Source organism: Mus pahari, chromosome 3 (genome assembly GCF_900095145.1).
Source record: "Mus pahari chromosome 3, PAHARI_EIJ_v1.1, whole genome shotgun sequence".
NCBI lineage: Eukaryota > Metazoa > Chordata > Mammalia > Rodentia > Muridae > Mus > Mus pahari.
In genome coordinates, this window is record NC_034592.1 from 2,423,635 (window position 1) to 2,446,022 (window position 22,388).

At 41.5% G+C, this 22,388-nt stretch overlaps 1 protein-coding gene across 3 annotated transcripts in view; it reads left to right on the plus strand.

Moving 5' to 3' along the window:
- The first annotated feature begins 226 nt into the window (after positions 1 to 226).
- Positions 227 to 22,388, plus strand: part of Cacnb2 (calcium voltage-gated channel auxiliary subunit beta 2) — a 355,154-nt gene continuing 332,992 nt past the window's right edge. For all 3 annotated transcript variants that reach the window (XR_003843439.1, XM_021193405.2, XM_029536012.1), the window contains exons 1-2: positions 227 to 530; positions 10,552 to 10,644. Coding sequence is in view for 2 of the 3 variants with exons in the window: in XM_021193405.2 (XP_021049064.1) it covers positions 423 to 530; positions 10,552 to 10,644 (201 nt within the window). In the remaining variant the exon portion in view is untranslated. The remainder of the gene's footprint in view (positions 531 to 10,551; positions 10,645 to 22,388) is intronic.

A 22,388-nucleotide genomic window follows, 5' to 3' on the forward strand; every position in this document is an offset into this window, starting at 1 on the left:
GGCTTCGAAAACTTTCCAGCGCGAGTGCCACAGCGACTGGCCGCAGCTGAATCGGAGCCCACGCGGCCCGCGCCTCCCGCGAAGAACTTTTGGAGTGGCGGTGGCTTGTCACTCTCGCTTTCCGACGCGCCTCCCCCTGGCTCGTGCTCCCGGAGCGCCCTCCTCCTGGCGGGGACCTTCCCTGGAGCCCGCCCGCCCGGCAGTCCCAGTCTCCGCCGCTCGCCGGCCCAGAAGCTCCAAAGAACGGGCGCCCCTCGCCCGGGCCATCCAGCCGCGTGCCCGCGCCACCGCCTAGTCTAGGCTTTGCAACATGCTTCAGCGGCGTCGCGCGCACTGAGAGCCTCCTATCCTGGGGCGAAGAGGAGCGGGGGACCCGGGGCGTGGAGGAGGGGACCCTCAGCCTTGGAGTCGACTTTTTGCCGATGGTCCAAAGCGACACGTCCAAGTCGCCTCCTGTAGCGGCGGTGGCGCAGGAGAGCCAGATGGAGCTGCTGGAGAGCGCGGCTCCCGCGGGGGCGCTCGGAGCACAGGTAGCCACTGCGCCGCGCCTTCTGCTTTGTGAGCCTCAGAGCCCGGACCTCGGTCCCTCCCGCTGCCTCCTCTCCCTGATCGCGAACCGCGCCTCCCCCTCCGGCTCTGGTCTCCTTCGCCACCTCCTCCCGCCCATCCCGGTGCTGCTGGGGACCCTGCCCCTGCGCGCCTTCCCCCGGCTCTGCTTTGGCTTCCATTCCGCTCCCCCCCACCCCCTGCTTTCTGAAAAGCCAGTGGGAAGGGGCGAGGACGACCTGCCGCTCCGCCCCGGCTTTTCCTGGGCCACGCCGCTCGGCCGTCCGCGCCCCTGCCCTGGAGAAGCACATGGAGAGCCATGGACCAGGCGAGTGGACTGGACCGGCTCAAGATCGTGAGTCCCGGCGGGCGGGAAAGGGATCCGCGTCCTGCATCGCTGTTTCTGCCGCTGCCTCTGGTGGTCTCCGTTGGGAGCTAGGCGGGGAGGTGGGGTGCTATGCGGGGGGTCAAGGTGGGCGTGGATCCCCTTTGCCTTCTCCCTGGAGAGCAGCTCCAACCCCCCCCCCCCCCGGCACCTGGGGCGTTGTGCCACCTAGACAGTTTAGTTGTCCTCTTTCCAAGGTTTGTCTGGACCCTTGTTTCTTTGCTGGAAGAAGAGAGCAGAGTGTTCGGGGTGAGAAAGTTTTTGTTTCTGTTTACCCCGAAATGGCAAGCCATTCTAGCTGCTCTTGGGTTCCTTCCTCTGATGAGTATTAGCGGTTTCTGGAAAAATTCTGTCCCGCTGCTCATTGTGAAATAGGAGATGTCGGTTGTAGGCGTGAAGTAAGATAAGGTGGCTTTTACGTAAAGCCTTGGTAGGTACAGTTGGGATTCCAGACGCCCCCAGATCTGGGCGGAAAGGAGTTCCTCAACTTTATTCTTGGGGTAAAGCCTTCAAACCTGACACTTAAGCTTCTTAAGGAGTGCTGGGAAGAGGTTAGGGTGAACCCAGGAAGAGTGTTTCTCCTCTGCTTAATGGCTTTGGCTTGCTCATTTCAAGTCCATATTTGCCAGGTTCTAAATTATGATATTTGTATACATAATAATACATAACATAAAATACACTGGGACGAGGGCTTACTGTGGAGCAGAGGGGTGGGAGTGAGGCAGTCCGAAAAAGGTCACAAATATGTAGACAGCCACAGACAGCAGCATTTCTGTACTGTGCCGATGGTAACCTCATGTAGTATAATTCAAGCTCTGCTGAGCCCCCCACCCACTGTGTGTGTGTGTGTGTGTGTGTGTGTGTGTGTGCGCACACACACACACACACACACACATGCACACACGTTTGCATTCTGCTACTGATTTACATGTGTGCAAGGTGAAAGCTTGTGGATGCTAGTTCAGAGGGTAAGTTGCAGAAGGCCAAGGGGTTCTTTCCAGATATGCGGCTCTCAGGAATTGAATTCAGATCTTCAGGCTTCCTAGCTAGTGATGTTACCTGCTGAGCCTTCTTGTTGACTCTTTATTGAACTTTCATTGACTACTGGAAACTGCAAGTTCTAACTTAGAATGCACAGTTTACATGGATTAGCAATGGGGGAGAAGTATAGTCAACTTGGGCTTACAAATCAGAAATCCATTTCTTTGGTGGTGGTAAAACAGTCTGAGTTTGGCTCCCAAGCCCCCTCGAGACCTGTAATTAACCAGAGCCCTCTCAGCCAGGTTCTGCCAGAGGAGCTGAATTTGAACCCACAGGGCTCACGTTTGTTTCAGGCTCCTGATTTTATCTTGATACTTGCTTGCCAGCTGAGACTAGGGTAAAAGATGCACCTAGAGGCCTCGCTGTGCAGAGATGAAGGGCTTCAATAGTGAGAGAAGAAGGAAATGGAAGTCTATCTTCTCCTGGAAGTTACTTCAGTTGTTTTTTTCTGTAAAGTTTTAATTCTTGTGCTAAAAATAAAGTTTTTGAAATCTTGGCATTCAAAGTTAGTACTGATATATCAAAAGAAGAAAAGTGATTATATGCAGATAAAAGTAGTAATTTACCTAATTATTTCTAATTAAATGCAAGACAACAAATACCCAGTGTACAACTGCAATTGGAAATTAATCTAATGTGAACAGGTACAATTTTCACCCTTCAAAGAATGTATATCCCTGTAGTTACATAAGTGACGAATGGGATATTTGTGTGGGTGGGAGTACCCAAGAATCCAAGGAGTTAAAAAGAGTAAAGGCCACAACTCTGGAGTTATCTACAGTACTTGACAGGGGGGGTGGCATTTGAAAAGACATGTGTTAGATTTCAACAGGGACTTTGAAAGACATAATGGGAGCCACATACCATTATAGGAATTCGAAGTCTCTATGGGATGCATTAGTAATCTCTAGAGTTAGCAGAGAGCAGGGGAAGGATTAGCTTGGTAATGCCAGGCATCAGGTTGACAGGGCAATTTGAGGCCACATCTTGGAGCCTTTAAATAACAGAGACCTGAGAAAAGGGTTCAGAAAAGGAGCTATGTGACAGCTCACTGGACAGATCCACAGAGAGTGCTCTCTAGGGTAGTTTGGAGAGCAGAGGCAGAGTGGGAAGAAGGGGAGGTTAATAGATATACAACAGTTTGGGCAAGGGCTAATAATATCTAAACTCAGAAGAGGGAAAAGGCCACGGCTATGTTAGGCCTATGCATCAGACATTTCAAAGGCCAATACAGGAATTAACACATGACTACACTGATGCCGGATAGAGGGGAAGAGGGGAATGCATTTTATAAATAAACAAATGCCCAAGAAGGTTTAAATGTTCATCCTCTCCTGCTTTTGGGGGCTCCTAAAAATGAAAGCAAGTTTGCTTCAATTGTGTTTATCTTACAAGCATTATGTGAGGGCAAAGTTACACCGTTAAGTCCTGGCATCGTAGGACTTGGCAAGCCCATAATCCCTTCAGTCTTTGTTTGAGCAAAACACATTGCCGGTAAATTCTACCTGAGAAAGAAGGCTTCCCTGGGAGTATCTTTCCCTCGCCTTTTTCTATTTCAATTTCCTTTTCTTTTCCATTTTTCTTTCTTTTCTTAGTGGATGAGGTGGGTCTTGTTCCTTTTCTTGAAGGTACTAAATAATAGAAATTCTCTCCAGAAATGTACAAGTAGAACCTCTATTCACAAACTTCTCAGCCACTGCTGGCTTCAAGTTGCTTCTCCTTTTATTTTTAGCAATCAGGATACAATCTTATATGAACCAAGTGGAAGATAGAGAGTCGCAAAATTTTCTCAGGCAATTATTTATATTTTGCCTAAGGAGATGGAATACCCTTATCCATTTGAGCTCTGCTTCCAAGTTCATCGTCAGGGACAAAGTGGTAATTTGTTATGTGAGAGGTACAAGGTCATGCCAGAACAAATCTTAAAAGTTCTGATTCCAGCAGACTAGTTTTAGATAACAGCTGGATACTATAGGAGCATATCTAGAGCAAACAGCTGGATACTATAAGAACATGTCTAGAGACAAACATTCAAGGTTTTTTATTGGGCTCTCCAAGTTCCAAAAAGGATGGTCGACTGTATTAGGTGCCAGCTCCCTCTGGCCTCTGGTCACTTGATATGTGGCTAGCCTAATCTGTTCATGTGAAACACATACTGTATTTCAAAAAACTCACTGTGCAAATAATAAACAGGACACAACTCCAAAAATAATTCCTAAACTAAATACATATTGGAAGGATGCTACCTTTTGGGTTGTTGAGTTGAATTCACTAAAAATACATTTTCATAATTTCTCCTGTTCCTGTGGCTACTAGAGACTATGTAGGCAGTACACTTTCTTGTTGGACAGCATAACTCTAAACGTTGTAGCTGGTCCTTCTCTAAGGATGGGAAAGATCCTGAGCAGGCTGAGTGGGTGAGGAGCAGGTGAGAAGGACTGGAAACAGGATGGTGACCCAAGAGGAAATGGGCCAGAAACAGAACAGCCCAGGTGCTCTGCAAATTAGGCCTCAAAGAGCCAGCAGCCAGCATCTCCAGTCACATCTGACAATGAGGGACAGTTAGCAAGGGGCCTGTTTGTTTTGCTCCTAGCAACAGATCCCAGCTGGTTCCGCCCCAGCCAGTTCCCCAGCTGCCTTTCAGCACTCCATAGAAACAATCTGGTTGCAGCAACATCCTGAGCTGCTAGAGCAAGGGGCTTTATCAGAGAAGAGTAGCAGCCTGCCTTCCAGTGCTCCTGAACCAAGTTAGCTGTGCTTCCCAGAAACACACTTAGGTCCTTGCCCTGGGTTCGTAAGCCTTGTTTAGCCTCCAGACGCAGTGGCTGAGTTCCCATGCTGTAGGTATTAGCATCAGGGGTTTATTTGGAGGAATTGAAAAACAAATTCAGTGTGTCTTTGGAATTCGAAATGTAATATTTGAGTGAGACAAATTGTAGTTACCCTACTACACTTTCTGTCCACTGTTCTCCATCCTCCCCAACACCCAGACACCCTGACACCCCACCTCTAATTTGTGATGCTGTTGGAGGAGTGTAGAGTTTTGTCCATTCTAGGAAAGTACGCTATTATAGGCCTACATTCATAGTCTCCCTTCCTGATATATGATTTACGTGTTAATGCCTTTAACTCTGTTGAAATATATGGTATGCTTCTTGTCCTTTTCTAGTAATGGTTCAAGTAATGTGTTAACCCTGTGGGGGAGCAAGGTGGGAGCCCTCTTCAATTTTGTGACCCCTAGACATGTCTATATTCTACTAACCACTATGGCAAGCACTGCATATTGCTTTTACAACTATGGAGAATTACAATGATTTTATAATGTTGCTTAAAGCAATTGAGCCTTTCTCAGAAACCTTTCCAAGCCTGACATTAGGAAAAAAGGACACACCCTGCCCCTGACCTTTCCCCCTCTTCCTTTCCTGTTCTGGCCCTCACTGGATTAAACCTGCTGGTTTGGCCCTTCCAGGACAAACTGTTCTGCCCTGCTCCACCTGACAGACCTCATCCCAAAGAGTTGTGTTGGTATTGCCTCCTGATTCTTTCTCTGTTTGTGTGAGCTGGTCAGTCTGAAAACCAACTGTGTTCCCCTTTTCCTTCAAGGGGGTTTCTCAGCTACTTCTCACCTAGTAAAGGACCCAAGGACTTTGTTCACAGTCAAGTGTTTATAGACAGGGGAACTTAATGGATCCCTCTTGGATAATTTTGGTCTTCTTGTCATTGTCCCAAAGAAGATGAAAGTCTGAAATTCAAAGGGATGAATATCAGAAACTACTAATTCAGGGGAAGCAAACTAATTTTATACATCAACATTGTCCCCACGAGAGCAATTTGTCATGTAAGACCATCAGGCACACACAACTTTCCTAATGCTGTCCAGGGACTGCCATGACAACTTTGCTTGCCCTGTAGAAATATCCATAATTAACTACTACTGTCTCCTTCACTCATTAGAAAGTGACACTTTAACTACCTCTGCAAACACAAGCATTCATCTACAGATTTCAAAACAATTCTGCTTTTAAAAACTAACCAGTGTTGCAGATTATTCATATGAAGCTGGTATTGAGAACACAATGTAGTTTGAGTAACTTTTAAAATATGTTTGTTCCCAGACACTATTGCTTATGCCAGCAAGATTTTGCTGAAAGGACTGTGATATAGCTGTCTCAGAAGTGAATGCTCAGTCATCTATAGGATGGAACACAGTGCCCCCAATGGAGGAACTAGAGAAAGTACCTAAGGAGCTGAAGGGGTCTGCAACCCTATAGGTGGAACAACAATATGAACTAACCAGTACCCCCAAGAGCTCATGTCTCTAGCTGCATATGTAGTAGAAGATGGCCTAGTCGGCCATCATTGGGAAGAGAGGCCCCTAGGTCTTGCAAACTTTATATGCCCCAGTACAGGAGAACACCAGGGCCAAGAAGTGGGAGTCGGTGGGTAGGGGAGCAGGATGGGGGGAGGGTATAGAGAACTTTCGGGATAGCATTTGAAATGTAAATAAAGAAAATATCTAATAAAAATAAATTTAATAAAATAAAATACATTTGTTTAAATTTCTTAATTTTCTAATTTTTGAAATCATCAGTGTGTTTAGACAATTTAATTACGTGCCTCTCTCTTACTACAAAGACACAATTTAGTTTTATGTAGCTGCATGTCAACACTTCAGAGTAGAAATGACTGACTGTTCAGAGTGGTCCAGGAAGAATGCTAGCCTTTTATACTGAAGCCAACCCCCTTCCATTCTGTCTTCCTCCCTTAAACCTGGGCTGCTTGAATGCTTAACTGTCTGAAATATTAGGTATCATATGGCTGCCAAACAGCATTGAGAGACCACTGTTTATGCAGATACCAGGGCCTAAAATAGAAACTCAAGAAAATGCTGTCTCTTTTCCAAATATTGTCAACCAATTATTGTTTATTACATGCCTCCAACTGGGGAAAGGGTTCCACCCTTTTTATATTTTCTTCATCTTAGCAGTTTTCTTCATTTTTTAAATTTTATCTATTTTCCCAGGATATAAAGTAATTTTAAAAAGCAAAGTGGACTTAATTTTAAATTTCAGGCAAAGTGGACTTAATTTTAAATGTGCATTGGATTAGAGGAAACCATTTTTACTTTTGCACAGATCAGTACATGTATATGGTGAGTTTTAGTCTTTTCACCACTATTTCTCTGTCTCCTTTTCCTTTCTTCTTCCCTAGCCGTCCTCCTCCTACATTCCTGCCTTTTTGTGTGTGCATACGCCTCCCCGAGTTTAGTTAGGATTGATTGTGTGAGCATGGGCAACTTATCAGGGTCTACAAGGGATGGGGCATTATGAGTCCTTCCTATCACATGAAGAAATGTTGGTGAGCCCAGTCTTGTGCAGGTTTTATGCAGGTAATCATAATTGTAGTGGGTTCCTGAATGCCCCTCGAGGTTATGGCCTGAAGACATTGTTTGGTAGCACTCCTCCTGAAACCTTGGCTCTTACATTCTTTCTGTTTCTAATTCTGTGATGTTCCTTGGGTCTAGGTGGCAGGAGTGATACACATGTCCCCCTAAGACTGAACATTCTCCATTTAGCTAAACAGTAGTAGTGGGTTCTCCTCTAGGGCCTATAAGCTCCCCAGACATAGGTTCCTGGAAAGATTTATAGTATAATTTCTGTGGAGTGGGCCCTTAGACAGTAGAAAAAAATAGGCTGAGATGATTAAAATAAAGGATTGAGGTATAAATGAGCATGTTGTGTTTATTCTGGCTCCAATAAATATGACATGTACTGAATAGCAAGTCTATAACAGTATGGAATTTAAAATATTTAATGCTTTTAGTCACTCCTTAAAGAGATGTGTGTTTGAGGGAGAATGTAGACCCTACTAGGGCAGTCTGGGGAGATGGCTCAGTGGGTAAAGCATTTGCCAGTAGAGCTTGAGGTTCTGAATTTGAGTCCTCAGAACTCATGTAAAACAGGACACAGAGGCACACAGCTGTCATCCCAGCACTCCTGCCCTGAGAAGGGAGGTAGGGACAGGAGAATCCATAAAACTCTGGGCCAACTAGCTGGTGTCCACTGCTGCATACCACAAGGGAAACGGTTTCAAAGAACGTAGAAGGTAAGGACTGATGTTACCTGAGGACATCGTCTAACCTCAACACATATGGGCACAAACCTACACACACACACATGCATATGCACACGCATACATACACACACACGCACACACACACATGCACACTCACACACGCACACACACACACACATGCACACACACACGCAAACACACACGCACACACACACATACACACGCACATACATACACATCAGTCATACGTAGCAATTTAAAAATAATAGTTTGTACATAATTTAGTATGCTATACTTTTTATCATATGAACTGTATCTAAAACAGTAGAAACCTGATTTTTTTTTATAACACAAAGGTTCTGTTGAAAGCTAACTATACTTAAGGTAATGTTTGTGGATGATATTATCAAGAGATTGAAAAACTTAATGTGAAGCTTTGAATGTGTCTTTCTTTAGTCTTTTGTTCATTCTTTTCTCTCTCTCTCTCTCCTCTCTCTCTCTCTCTCCTCTCTCTCTCTCTCTTTCTCTCTCTCCATCAGCCTTCCCTGTGTCTGTCTTTAGTTTTCATCATCTCTTCTCACAGGGCAGAATGTGCAATTGTGATTAGCCAAGAAATACGTTAAGGCACCCAAGAAACTGATGACAGCAAGCATATTTATCATTTAAAAAGATGAAATACACAAGAATAAAATCTTTCTTTTCTAGTTGTTTCAAGTGGGTACCAAAAGAGATGAGAAAAAGAACAATAAAATTATATTTTGTTTTTGTTCTCAAAAATAACTTATTCTTCATGAGGATGAATAATGTGTTTTAGATAGACTGCTCCCAAGCGTCCTAAAGAAACATGTTAGGTCTTATGAAATTCTTTTAAAATAGTAAGTAATTTTCCATATGGAATAATGCACCTTTTAAAATTTCAGGGGATTTTTCATACCTCATTGTAGCCTTCTTTGGCCTGGTAAGATGGTTTTGTCCAAACCTTTAGATAATAATTGGAAAAGGAAGAGTGCTGTTAAAAGAATGTTATTTTTCAACAGTTTACCAGACAATGTTTATATAAGTAAGAAGAATAAGCTGAGAAGTGAGGAGAGCCTCGTGTGTCACACAAAAGCCCAGCCCAGCTTCTCTTTCCTTTTACGAAGTGGAGAATTAATCAGACGCCATGGAAACACGTCTGTATTACATAAAGCCCTTAGATACTTGGAACAGAACAAACATATTTAAGAATTTTTTTCTTTAATATTGCACCACACTTGCAGTGATGGTAAATCCATTTAAGTGACTCAGGTCACAAAAGCTCACAGTAGATCTCAGCCCGCAGAAGTGCTGCGGATGCTGTGCTTTATCAGGGGGTTTAGTTTTATAAAAACTTATAAATAATAAAACATAATCGAGTAGCACTTTCAGAACCTGAATATGGTGATTTTAAAAGGTGGTTTTTGTAACTATTGATCATGTGATGAAGTCTCTATAAATTCAACAATAACTGATATTGTGCCCAACCTGTCCCTTCCACTTTCCAGCCGTTCTGTGGCTTTCCCATTTTGTATAGTATTTGGACACTTACCATAAGCTAGATCTTATGCTAAATTCTATAAATAACTCTGCCTCTGTGTCTCTGTCTCTGTCTGTCTGTCTGTCTGTCTGTCTGTCTCTGAGTTTGTGTGTAAAGGAGACTCTCACACTTGTTGGGTAAGCATTCTACCACTGAATTATATTTGGAGATCTTCATTTCATTTAATACTTAAAAGCAAACCTGTGAAACAGTATTTTGTTTATAATCACATTTGAGGATAACAGTGGTACTTGAAACAAAGAATTTGATCAAAATATGCTGTGTATAATCTCTATCTATCTACCTACCTACCTATCTCTAAAGCTCAATGCTGAACTGTTTCCATATATACACATTAGATGGACGAATAAATTTTATTTTCCTCAAAGCTGTAGGAATGTAGACATTTCATGTCTAATGCTTGCAGTGACTTTCCTTCTGTATGCTTAGAATTCGCGTGCAAATCATGCGTGGTTTATTGCCAGAGCTCTGGATGTGAACCATAGCACAGAAATAGAATAAGAAAAACAAATTTGTTGGTAAAATGTTTGTGCTCAGTTCAACTCTGTTAAAACTGATAACAAACTGGAAGAAACCCTGTTCAGTTCTTCTGCCCCTGCCTTTAATTTCTTGTTGTGAATGCCTTTTAAAAAGTCTTGTATCTTCAGTGGTTTTCCCCTGGCTCCTAACATATCCCAAGGAAGATACATTGCCTCACTTACTAAGTAACTACCAGTTACTAAGCACTTTGTCAAGACTTCGAAGCTAAGCCAGTACTTTCAGATCTGAAAGAAGTTTTAGTGGTCCCCCAATATCAATTTTCTAATGATGACCACACAATAGCAAACTTATCATCAGTTTCAGCTGAGATTTTCTTGAATACTATAGATTCTTGTGGAAGATTTTAATCGTCTCATTTCTGTCTCTCCTCTCTGTCTCTTTTATGTAGTCATATGGAAAAGGAGCCAGGAGGAAAAATAGATTTAAAGGCTCGGATGGAAGCACATCATCAGACACTACCTCAAACAGTTTTGTCCGCCAGGTAAGGGAGTATTCAAGTCCATGGTGTTGACAAGTATATTTAAAATGAAATTCTTTTTTTTTTTTTTTTTTTTTTTTGGTCTTTAAGTGGTTTTAAATTCTGTCTCTGGAGATTTATGCAGTATTTTTACTTGAAATTGAAGCGAAACACGTGCAGTTTAATGTCCTAATAAAAATATTTATGCTTCAAGTGTGACTCTGAATAATAATTGCATTCTTGCCTGGCAAGTTGGGGAGGATCAGCTGCAGAGCTCATTATGGAGTGGTTCTCGCAGACAGAAGTGCTACAGTAGGAACTAGTTCTGGGTTTCGGTGGTCTTCAGGGAGAGGGCGTCCATGCTCCCAACTATTACATGGCAACATGGAGATTTCTTTAGCTTTTGTTTTTCTTTTTCTTCTCCTTTCTTTGGCTTTGGATAATGAAAAAGAAAATTGTTTATGGTCTTAAATGATTCCCACATCTAAGGTTAAATAGATCATATGATGGCATCAGGGTGTGACTTAGCTGTTTGCTGTTTGTAGAGACTGAAGCGGTTTCCTCAGCGGTAAACTGGGATAAAGTCCTGACTGGCAGAAAGCGTCAAGCTGCCTAACATAAACACTGACACGTTGCAACAGAGAGTAGAGAGTACTTCAAGTCCCAGCGAAGTCACACAGTAGCCAGCCTTCTGAGAGCCATGGTTATGAGTCAGTGTTAACACCTCATGAGATAGCGGCGAGCATATTAAACCCTCACGCAGTGTGTAGATGAGCATATGTCTTCACCTAGTGCCCTGCAGTGACACTGGAGATGGGAGGAAGTATTATAGAGAGCATGGTTTCCTGGTTGATTGATGGTCAGTTTCTGGCCAGTGACTCTGTGTGTAATTCCTTGTGGGTACAGCTCACTGCCAAGATCAATGACTCTATTGGAAACACTGACTGGCTTCTTTGGATGTCACCAGGTTTTATTACCTCTTGGGTCTTTTATCACAAGCCCAGACTAAGCTCTTGCCCCAAGTGTGTTTGGCAGGAGAGTCTTATATGGGTCCTGGTTTGATCTTTTGAGTTTTATTTTTGTTTTAGTTGGAGATCATAAAACTTGACCCTCTCTCTATCCCAGTTAAGTCTGATGACTCTCTGCGATACTGCATCCTAGAGCTTCTTTCAGATTTATTTGTTGCAGTAGACTGTAGTAAGCCTGCTATGCCTATAGTTACTGACTCCATATGCTTTCCTTATATAGGCACAGGTGATCCCTGGTTAGCCATCAGTCCCCTCTTACACAATTTAACTGTGCCAAAGGTATATTCAAGCAACTCTTAGACAAGTGAAAAAAATCAGTCTATACCAATTGGATTCTGTTTCAGTTGCAGGATGCCAAAGAAAAATAATAGATTGAGAAAGAGGGAAACTTGTTTGAAAGAAACATTTGGAAAGAAAAAAGATAAGCCAGGCGTGATCCTTCCACTGTTGTCAGAGAACCGGAAATAGTGTTAAAAACTCATGGGACATATACTGTTCTGATGGTAGCACACACAGAACCAGTATTAGAGTCCCTCGGATGCCTAAAGGGGCTGGAATATAGTTATTTAGCTTAGCTGACCAGTTGAAGGCAAGGTATACAAGGCCTTTTACATGTCAAGTCCTGACTTGGGCTTGGGGTATTTTGTCCTTGGGATAACAGTACTGAACTTGGAGAATTCTACTCCAGAACTTTGAATCATTGCAGTAGGGTTGAGCATTAGATAATGTAAAGCAGACACCTCTAGGAGTCTTTGGAATTGGAGCTGCAGCAAGGCCATAGATGAAGTCATGCAGCTTGTGGAAAATGGGTGAAAATGGAAACTGAGATGTTTCAAGTGAGTACATTGTAGTAAATCAGAATTAATAGTATGGCATCCATCATTGCTTACTTAAGCTCTCCATTGAAAGGCCGACCCTTTTTCCAGTGGTGTCCCTTTTGCCGTGTGTTCCTCTTATGTGAAAATTTGAGAGTTTGATTCACAAGAAGGGATGGGATTTCAGCACTGCATGTAAGTGAACCAGAATGTGTCTTTTTTTTTTTGACACTGGGTTCTTGAAAAGGTATGCTTGCTTGAGACAATTCTTAGTGATTCAGGCAGCTGTTCAATCATTTAAATGGCACTATAGCTTGCCAAAACATGTGAGCATGTAAGGAGGCAAACCATTCTAGTGAAAAGAGCCAAAGGGTAGAGTTCTTCCGCTAAGATCTCAGAGGAATGAGGTGTGCTGTGTGGCAGAGCTGGCGCAGTGCTTATCCAAACAGCTCATCAGAAACCCACTCACATCATCACAGAGCAAAGTGGAGGGATCTGGCAGGGGCTGTGAGTTGGAAATTATTCTTTTGTTTTGACAATTTAATCTCCATTGCAACAACGTTCATATTTTGCTACCATAGGAAAATGAGCAAAAGTTACTCTGACATGGTTAGATCCCTGATAGAAATGCATTGTTGGGAGAGTCATGGCTGATGGGAAGTGCAAGCATGCTAGATTATTATATAATGATAATATGTTCTTTTGCTTGTCAGGACATGTTTACTAAACAAGTGGCTTGTGTTGATGCTAGTTAATGTACCTATGTATGGCTAGGAACATTTATAATTAGTATTAAAAGAAGGTTTGATGACTGGAATTTATTTCCTCCTCCTCCTTCTCCTCCTCCTCCTCCTTTTTCTTCTTTTTTTATGGAGTCTTGCTGTATTATTCAGTCTGGTATTGAACTCATGAGCTCAAATCATCTTCCTCTATCAGTATCTGGGGTCACAGACATGTTCTACAACATGCAAGTTATAATGTTATAACTTAACAGAATTATGCAACTAGATTCATTATGACCTTTGATTTAAAATAATTTTATATAATTATGAAAAACTTAAAATTGTGGTTCTTTATAATAGGTTATTTTTATGGTATTCAGGCTTTAAAAACTGTGAAATGGGTATTTTTACATAGTAATAATACTGATACTTAAATGGTTCAGAAGGTGGAGCTATGACAATCTAGGATAGAGAAACTTATTATGATCTTTCTCATTTTGGGAGAACTAGTAGAAAAGCAGGGAACTTGTTTCAGGCTATTTGCTTCTCCTAAAATATCATGTATAGAACACTGCTGTGATTGATGCTAAGACAGCATCATAGGGGTCAAAAAGGTTAAATAAGAATTATGGTATCTTAGTTTGATATTAGTAGCCTTATAAAGAGGCAGCAGAGGCCCAGCAAGACAGCAGAGGCCCAGCAAGACAGCAGAGGCCCAGCAAGACAGCGACTATGCACCTAGACATTAGCCCCAGCCTCTGGTACATCTGCTCTGCAGCAGACTAACAGAGACATCTACTGTAGGACACGAAAGAAAACTTTCTTTTCTTTTCTTTTCTTTTCTTTTTTTCTTTTTTCTTTTTTTTTTTTTTTTTTTTTTTTTTTTTTTTTTTTGGTTTTTTGAGACAGGGTTTCTCGAGACAGGGTTTCTCTGTGTAGTCCTGGCTGTCCTGGAACTCACTTTGTAGACCAGGCTGGGCTCAAACTCAGAAATCCGCCTGCCTCTGCCTCCAAAGTGCTGGGATTAAAAGCATGCGCCACCACCGCCCGGCTGACTTTCTTTCTTTCTTTTTTCTTCTTCTTTTTTTTAATGTTCATTTCTTGCTCTTATTGATAATTGGATATGTTTACCATGAAGTGTGTAACTCATGAGCTCAGATCAATGGGCTCAGAGTCAAATGAGTACCCTTAGAACTACCACCAAACCCCCAAGCCCCAAAAGTCAGCACACCCACGCCCAAATGTCTCATCCAACTGCACCTGTGTTCTCTCTTCTTTAACTAAAGACAACTGAGTTCTCTCTTCCTGACGGAAATTCATTTTGCCTCCTTTCGAAAATTTAGGTAAACTAAATTGCTTTGTGACTAAATTCTCATATCCAGCCTCATATTGGCCATGCTCATCCACCATGGGCCTCACAGCCCTTGGCTGATTTTCTTTGCTGTACAACATTGAATTCTATGGGATGTGCCACAATTCATTTGTTTGTTTCACTCTTGAGAGACACTGGCTTTTTTCTCTCGTTGAGGTTATCAAGACAATGCTGCTGTGTAAATTTTTGGGTGTACCATTGGCATGTATGAAATATGTGCCAATGATGAAATATTGGATGAAAAAATTTAGAATGAAATATGCAATCATATAGTGTGTATATGCTCAATATAGTCAGTAGTGGAGAACAGTTTTCCAAAGTGACTGTACCAGTTCGCTGCATGTCTGATAGCTTCTGTCACTTAACTTATTCCCAAGTAGCCAGTACTTGATGCCAGTATTTTACATCTAGTCTCTCTCTGACACTGGAATAGTAGCTCACTTCGGATTTAGTATTGACTTGTGCATACTTAAGTCATAATTTTATCAAAAGAGCATTGTATACAAATACAATCTGAAAGATCTTCTGAGGGTTTTTTAAATCACTCTTGGTGACTGATATACTCTATATTTGATTAAAATTATATTATGGCTATTGGTATATGGTGAAATGTTTTAGGATCTGTTAGAGGATGCGAAAGGCTAAGCAATAAAAGGACACTGCATTTCCCTGTGGTTAATTATGTGTATGTTTCTAACTAAGCTTAATTTTAAAACATAACCCTTACTCTTAAGAAAATGAATGCCTACGGGTAAGTTTCTGCTTTAGGCTTTGAGGTGAAATTTCAGCAGCTTCAGCCCCATGCCTGAGCTCCCAGCCACGCGTCCATCTTTCTGACCTTGGGAACCTATTAGACGTCAATGATATTTCAGGGATATTAAGGATGACGCATGCCCAGCCCTGTTGAAAAGTCTTTCTCTCCAGGATGTCAGTTTCATGCTAGAGCTGGGCCTAGTATTGTGTCCTGAAGGGGCCTTTGCCCACAGGCTTGTTAGCTGTGTATTACCAACCTCAGTTGACTTTCCCATGAGATGATGTTGAAGTAAAGGTTACTCTAGGTTCGCCATTCTCTCTCTATGAGCTTGTTGAGATGAAATGGGCCAGCTAATATTCTGTACTCTGCATCAAACATTTCAAGGAAAGCCCCTGTCCTGACTTGCAGTTTTGTAAAGTCTTCATTGGCAAGAAAGTGAATTGTGTCTTTATTTTGTCTTGTTTCTGTTCTGTGTAAAGTGTTACCTTCACATGCTCTTCGGGCAGAAAATCCTGAACTCAAGATTTTCCCATTTTTCTGTTAAATGAATCACAGCATTGTGAGATGTGTTCCAAATGATTTCCTCCAAGCAGCATGAGATAGTTACCTGCTGAGACTGAGTGTTGCCATTTCTATTTGGCCTTTGAATGAATAACTAGGTTTGTTTGTTAGTTTGCTTGTTTATTCCTTGGCAATTTCACACATGAATACAATATATTTAGGTCATACCCATCCATCAGTGTCTCTGCCTTTTGACATCTTACCAGGTTCACGTTACAAATAGGCCTCCTCAAACAAACAAACAAAACAGCAACAAAACAAAACAAAAACCCAAACCAAACCTAACCAAAAACCAAAACCAAAACCAAAACCTAAAAAACCCCAAAAAACCTAGCTGTATGCATTACAAGAGTTAAAACCTGTATGCTAATTAGAAAAATGCAAATAAATACTCTTGACAACTTTCACTATTATGCCTTTAAAATGCAATGTTTATTTGGAACATTTATTAAAACACTGATAAGCACAAAGCATTTGGGAAGAAGTACTGACATCTGATATTTATTAAATGTTACAGTGTCTAGGGCTCAGTCCTACCAATGAGGAAATCCAAGCACGGAAATAAAGTGACGTAGTCACATCAGGGGGAGATTGGATCGAGAATTTGAATTGAGGCAGCGGACTCCAGAGCATTATTATTTTCTTTATTGGTGACATCATATTCTCTTGTTACAAAAAGACAGATTAGTGAGCATGTATCACAAGTGTTTTACTTGTTTAGCTAAGGAGAGCATATAGAAAAATTAATACTGTTGTTTTTAGTATTAACACACTGTATGAGTCCCTTCATAGTTGTAACAGAATTCCTGACAGAAGCAACTTGAGGGAAGAAAGGGTTAGGTCACAGTTTCATGGGGTGCTGGTCCATGAGGGTGACATAAGAATGAGGCAGAGGCTGCTTGCATCTTTGAAGATAAGAAGCAGAGGACTTTGCCTGAGACCAGAAAGGGATGGCACCTTCAAGCCCAGCCTCAGGGACTCACTCACCTGTGCTAACTAACTATGCCAGTCCCAGGGGCTGCATAGCCTCCTAAGGCAGCGCCACCAGCTGGAGGAACAGAGTGTCTCCTGCACATGATCCCTAGAACATTTTACATCAAAATTTGAAAACACTAAGCTACTCTCTGAAGTCTCTTTAGGGAAGAAAAGAGAATAGTCTTACTGTTTTAAAGTTTCACTACTGGGTGTTATGATTGTACTGTGTGTAGGTGTGTGTGTGTGTGTGTGTGTGTGTGTGTGTGTGTGTGTGTGTAGGCCAGGCCAAAATAGGATGTTGAGAGAGCTGATTTATATCTCTACCTTAATCCGCTCAGTCTGGTTCTCTCACTAAACCTGGACCTAGGCTTGTGACCAGCAGCCCCTCAGTAATCCTCCTATCTCTACCCCACACAGTGTTGACATTGTCAGACATGCATGCAACCACAGTCAGCTATTAACAAAGGTGTTGATGCTCAGGTCCTCATGCCTAAGCTACGGACATTCTCTCTCACTGAGCGATCTCCTCAGCCTGGCTTCGTGACTTCCTCAATGCCAGCATTCCTTTAGTTCTTCCTTTAGAAGTTGCCTGAGTTCTCAGGCTATGTCACAGTTCAGTGTCCCTGTTGGTAATGAGAAGGACAGACATAGTTGTGTCACATTTCAGTGTCCCTGTTGGTAATGAGAAGGACAGACATAGTTGGAAGAGTGTTTGTTTCTTTCCTTCTTTCCAAGAATCTGCAGGAACATGCGAATTTTAGAATTTTAGAATTCTGGAAGCTTCCATCCTGTGTTAAATAAACAGAAATGAACGTGACTGTGAATCATCTATAGCCTGTGCTGGTCTGTTTGGAGGGCTGGCTGTGGCTGACGTGGTCCCAGGAATCATCCAGGTCATGAATCTGGGTGAGGCTGGGCAAACATTACACCTCGTTTTATGTGAGGCTACTTCAGAAATAGTTTATAGTCTGCTGGGGCCTTGGTTTTGTAAGTAAAACAAATACTTCAATTCTAATGGATTGAAGGGCAAAAACTGAATGTGAAATCAATGAGTACTGCTCAGATTGCTTATGTACTAAAAGGTATTGAACACACAAAGCACTACTGTCTTGTACTGTTAAGATAATTGTAGGTACTGAGGTTGTCTTTGTCCTGATACAAGCTATGTGCTCTTTGGCTGGGTTTGTGATACATACATGGATAACAGGTCTCTATTTTTCATTAGTTCTTATTACATGAACCAAGTTTTCTTACAAACCCAGAGAAAGAAGATAAAATATCCAAGGGCCAATTGTTTAGAAAGAAAACATTTCTTTTAACACCAGAAAGTAAGTGGGGTAAATTACTTTACTGAAAGAAAAATGAAAAACAAACAAAAAAACAAAAGCAATTGAAAAAAAAAAACCCAAACAGCTAGACTAGAAATAACAGCTGAGCCTATCTGACATTGAAGAATAGAACATTTGTGTTGGTCTTTCCAGTGACAGTGTGAATTCTTTGATATTTCCGAGGTTAAGGAGAACTGTGCACATCTGCAGGTAAGTGTGGTCATTGAAATTAAACCAGCTGTATGGAATGGAATAGACAATCTTATTTTGCAGAGTTCATTTTGTTTCTGCCTCCCTCCATTCCTCTACACCATTTCCCTCCTCTTCTCATTCATCCTTCCCTTCTCTGTCCTACTCCTATCCCCTCCTCCTTTCTCCCCTCCTCCCTCTCCATTATTTCTCTCATCTCTCTCTCCTCCTGCTTTCTGTGTTGCTCTTATTCGCCCCCCCCTCCCCGTTTTCCTTCCTTTCTTTCTCCATTTTTTCCTAAAGACACATGGTCTCGCAGCTTGCATGGATGAAGCCTTCTTAAGATGCACAGCAAATGCTCAGGAGACCACTTGCTAGATCTGATTTGGTTCAGCACATACTAAAGCCACTTTTTCAATCCGGGTACTCCACCACGCAAGCTCAGCTATAGGTTCCTGCCATGCTTGGCCAAGACTCAGTAACTGTTTGTCCTGATAACTTTTATATGTCCTGGAGTTGTGCTGACTCCTGTTTATTGTGTTAGAAATCGAGTCTTAAGAATTCACACTTTTTCTTTTTTTTTTTTTTTTTAATTTTCAAGGACCAGTGTTCACTGTGGCTGGCCGGGTAGGACCCAGGCACTCATTGGGATTCTGGCTTCCCAACATGTGTTGTGGTTGTAATTCAGTAACCCTGTAGCTTCTAAGGGCTTCCAGAACGCACATCAGAGTGACAAAGTGGAATGAAGCAAATATTTAACAGAAGGTTGCAGGACACTTTCAGAACATGGTATTCTAAACAAATTCCACTTCCTCCTAGTACCAGTGTTCCTCATTCTGCTTCTCTGGATCTTTTATATTTATTCAGATTGGCTTTAAATATAAATGATTAATCACAGAGACACACAGTCTATTTTTCAGTTTTGTTTTGCAAAGGCAGATTAAACTGTGATAATGGTTACAGACTCCAGGCCTGTGGAGACTGATATGTTTAAGGTTGGATAAATCTTTCGATCCTTAAATACTGGCTTGTTGGCTTGTTTTCCTGCATTCGTCACAAACACAGCTATAAATTAGAAGGCAGTAGATTTATCGCCTCTGATTTTCTATAAATATCTCTCTATCATCTAAGACATTTGCTTGGACTTGTGAGTGACAGAATCTGTTGTGTGTCTTCTTAGAAACCATTTCAAGGCATGTCAATATAAAAATATTTACCTTTGTACATTTCCTAATTCTTTCTACAATACAAATAAGCATAAATATCATTATGGACAGTTGATATTTTTAGTTTTCACATGCCTAAGTGAGTGTGTGTGTGTGTGTGTGTGTGTGTGTATGTGTGTTTATATGTGTGTGTGTAATAAGAATATATTACATAAAAATTATGCTCACTCTCAGAAATGTTTTTGTCCATGTATTTGAACACCTACTCTATAAGTTAGTCTAAAGTAGATCTCTATTTACTTTTTTGTGAATTTGGTCATTGAAACTAATTCTTGCATACCCCCCTTTCCCACTGAGATAAATATATCCCTTTTAAACCAAGAATTATTTTTGCAGATGCTTTTATTTTTTTCAGCCTCAGATATGTTTTGAATTATATTCTCTCTGTTTTCTTCTATTTTTATTCATGTCCTGCTTGGATAAATCCATGTGAAGTTTTAGAAGTGGCATAGATTGTATGACCTGCAAGGGGATAATTGAAAATTATCCGCATAATGTAACAGAATAACTAGTCACTATGACTAGAGAAAACATTTTATTAAACAGTGAAGTCACAAAAGCATGCATGTTTCCCGTTAAACCCAGCCGAAGATCAGTTACCCACTTCAAGTTAATTATGCATGTTCGTCACAGGCACCCTGCCTAAGGTAGCAGTCTCCCACGATCAAGAAAAGGGTCCCTGTTGTTTCTGTTGTATTAGTGTGTGAGAAGGGCTAACTCCACTGCATGTGTTTGGTTTCTGGAAATACTCACATTTGATAGCTATCAAATGATGGAGAGGTCAGTTTTAGATTTTGGAGAAGGTGTGAGAAGTACTTGCTAACTTTTACCCCAACAGGAGCAGTCAGATTTTGTCTTGTTGGTGTTCCATACCTGCCACTGAACCTCAGTTTATCCTGTTCCCTGTCTTCTGCTTACATGAGCATCTGAAGATCAAGGAAAAAAATAGGAAGTTCATCACAGGGTAATGGAGGAGTCCACCAGGCTCCATTTTTGGGAAAACAGCGCTAGAACTTTGGGAACTCTGTGCTCTGGTACCACCTCAGAAGGCTGTCGCCATCATTCTGAGGGTTGTGCTGGCTTGGGGTTTTTTGAAACTCCTGTTTTCCTTGTGTGTGGAGGAAGGTCCCAGTGCCTTAGTGTTTTTCTTTGTTGTTGATTTTTTTTTTTTTTTGCACCAGTCATAGGGGAGCATTGCCCACTGTGAATGAGCCTGCCTTCTCCATCTATCTAACAGAATTCTCCATTTTAGTCACCTTTCTTGGAAGGTTGTTTTTTCTTGATCTGGGGTCTTTATCTTCTAAGTTTAACCTTGAGTTTGACCTCTAATCACATTTATTAGCCACTGAAATGTTTGTCAATTTCTCTCTGGTCAAAGTTTTGTCCAAAACATTGGGAGAGTCTGTTAGCCCCTGTTGCATAATGTCTGATATGATGACACACAAGAACCATTGCCTATGAGCATTAAGACCTTTGAGTATACAACACTTCTACATATATCAGTGCAAATGAGTATACTATCATTTTTAGATTTTTTCTGTCTATATCCTATATTTAAAATAAGGGTTATATTTTAATATATGATACATTTAAAACCAACTATTTTGTATGTATATGGCATATATATATATATATATATATATATATATATATATGCACATGTGGGGGGGGGAGTACATGTGCACAGTGGTGTGCATGTATATGAAGGGCAGAACTCAATGCTAATGGCCTTCTTCCATTACTTTCTACCTCTTGAGACAGAGTCTCAGTCTCTCACAGGATCTGGAGCTTGCTTACCACTTCATCTATATTGACTGCCCACTCCAGGGATCTTCATGTCTCTGACCATTTAGCCCTGGAGCTCCAATGGATCTTGCATCACCAAGCTATCATATGGGGACTGGGGATTTGAACTTGGATCCTCATCCTTGCTCAATAAGCACTTAGCCACTAAGCCACTTGCTAACTCCTACTTAAAAGTAATTCTCCTATTTCCAGTTCTTATAGGTCATAACTGAGTCCTTAAAGCTTTTACTTCAAGCTTGCAGAAACTTAATGCCAAAAGGAGGTTTCCCTGTGAGTCCCACTTAATCTTTCCCCTGACAGTTACAGGAAAAGCTGTATGAGGAAGAAATCCACATCTTAGGTCAGGATGCCCTGCTATGTACTTGTCTTGTGGCAGAAAAAAACATCATCAAAAGATCCCAAGTCACCTCTCGCTGATTTATTTGACAATGCTCACTTGTTCACTACAGTGTAATTCATATTCATAAGATGTTATTTCTGGTTATGTTCCTTTGCTCAGTAAGATGTGCTTAGGGAGTCAAGCCTAGATACCTCTATGAAAAGTTACTAGTCCCATAGATTCCTAGTATTATGGATGGCTATACTTTGAAATTAGTTCCTGAAGGACCTCATGCCCACTTAAGATAAAGTATTATAACCTAGAAAGGCTCAGGAGGTCATACTGGGTTATAAGGACAAGCAAATGATGTAGGAATCAATTTCCAGAAAAATAATAAACAAAAGCATGGCTGACTAATACATAAACAGCTGTTGCTGTGAACCTGCAGGAAGTATGTGCTGAAGAAAGCCCTGGGTAAATTTGAAGGAAGCAATGCTGTATTTAGAATAGCAGATCCAGAAAACGGTGGGATAATGATCCCAACAATAATTTCAAACAATGTAAACACATGGTGCATTTCTGAGATAGTAAGTTCATGTGTGCTTGGCTTCAGGGAGCATGGGGACGAAGCTGGAGGATTGACAGAATGGAGGTCACTAGAGTTTCAAGGGTC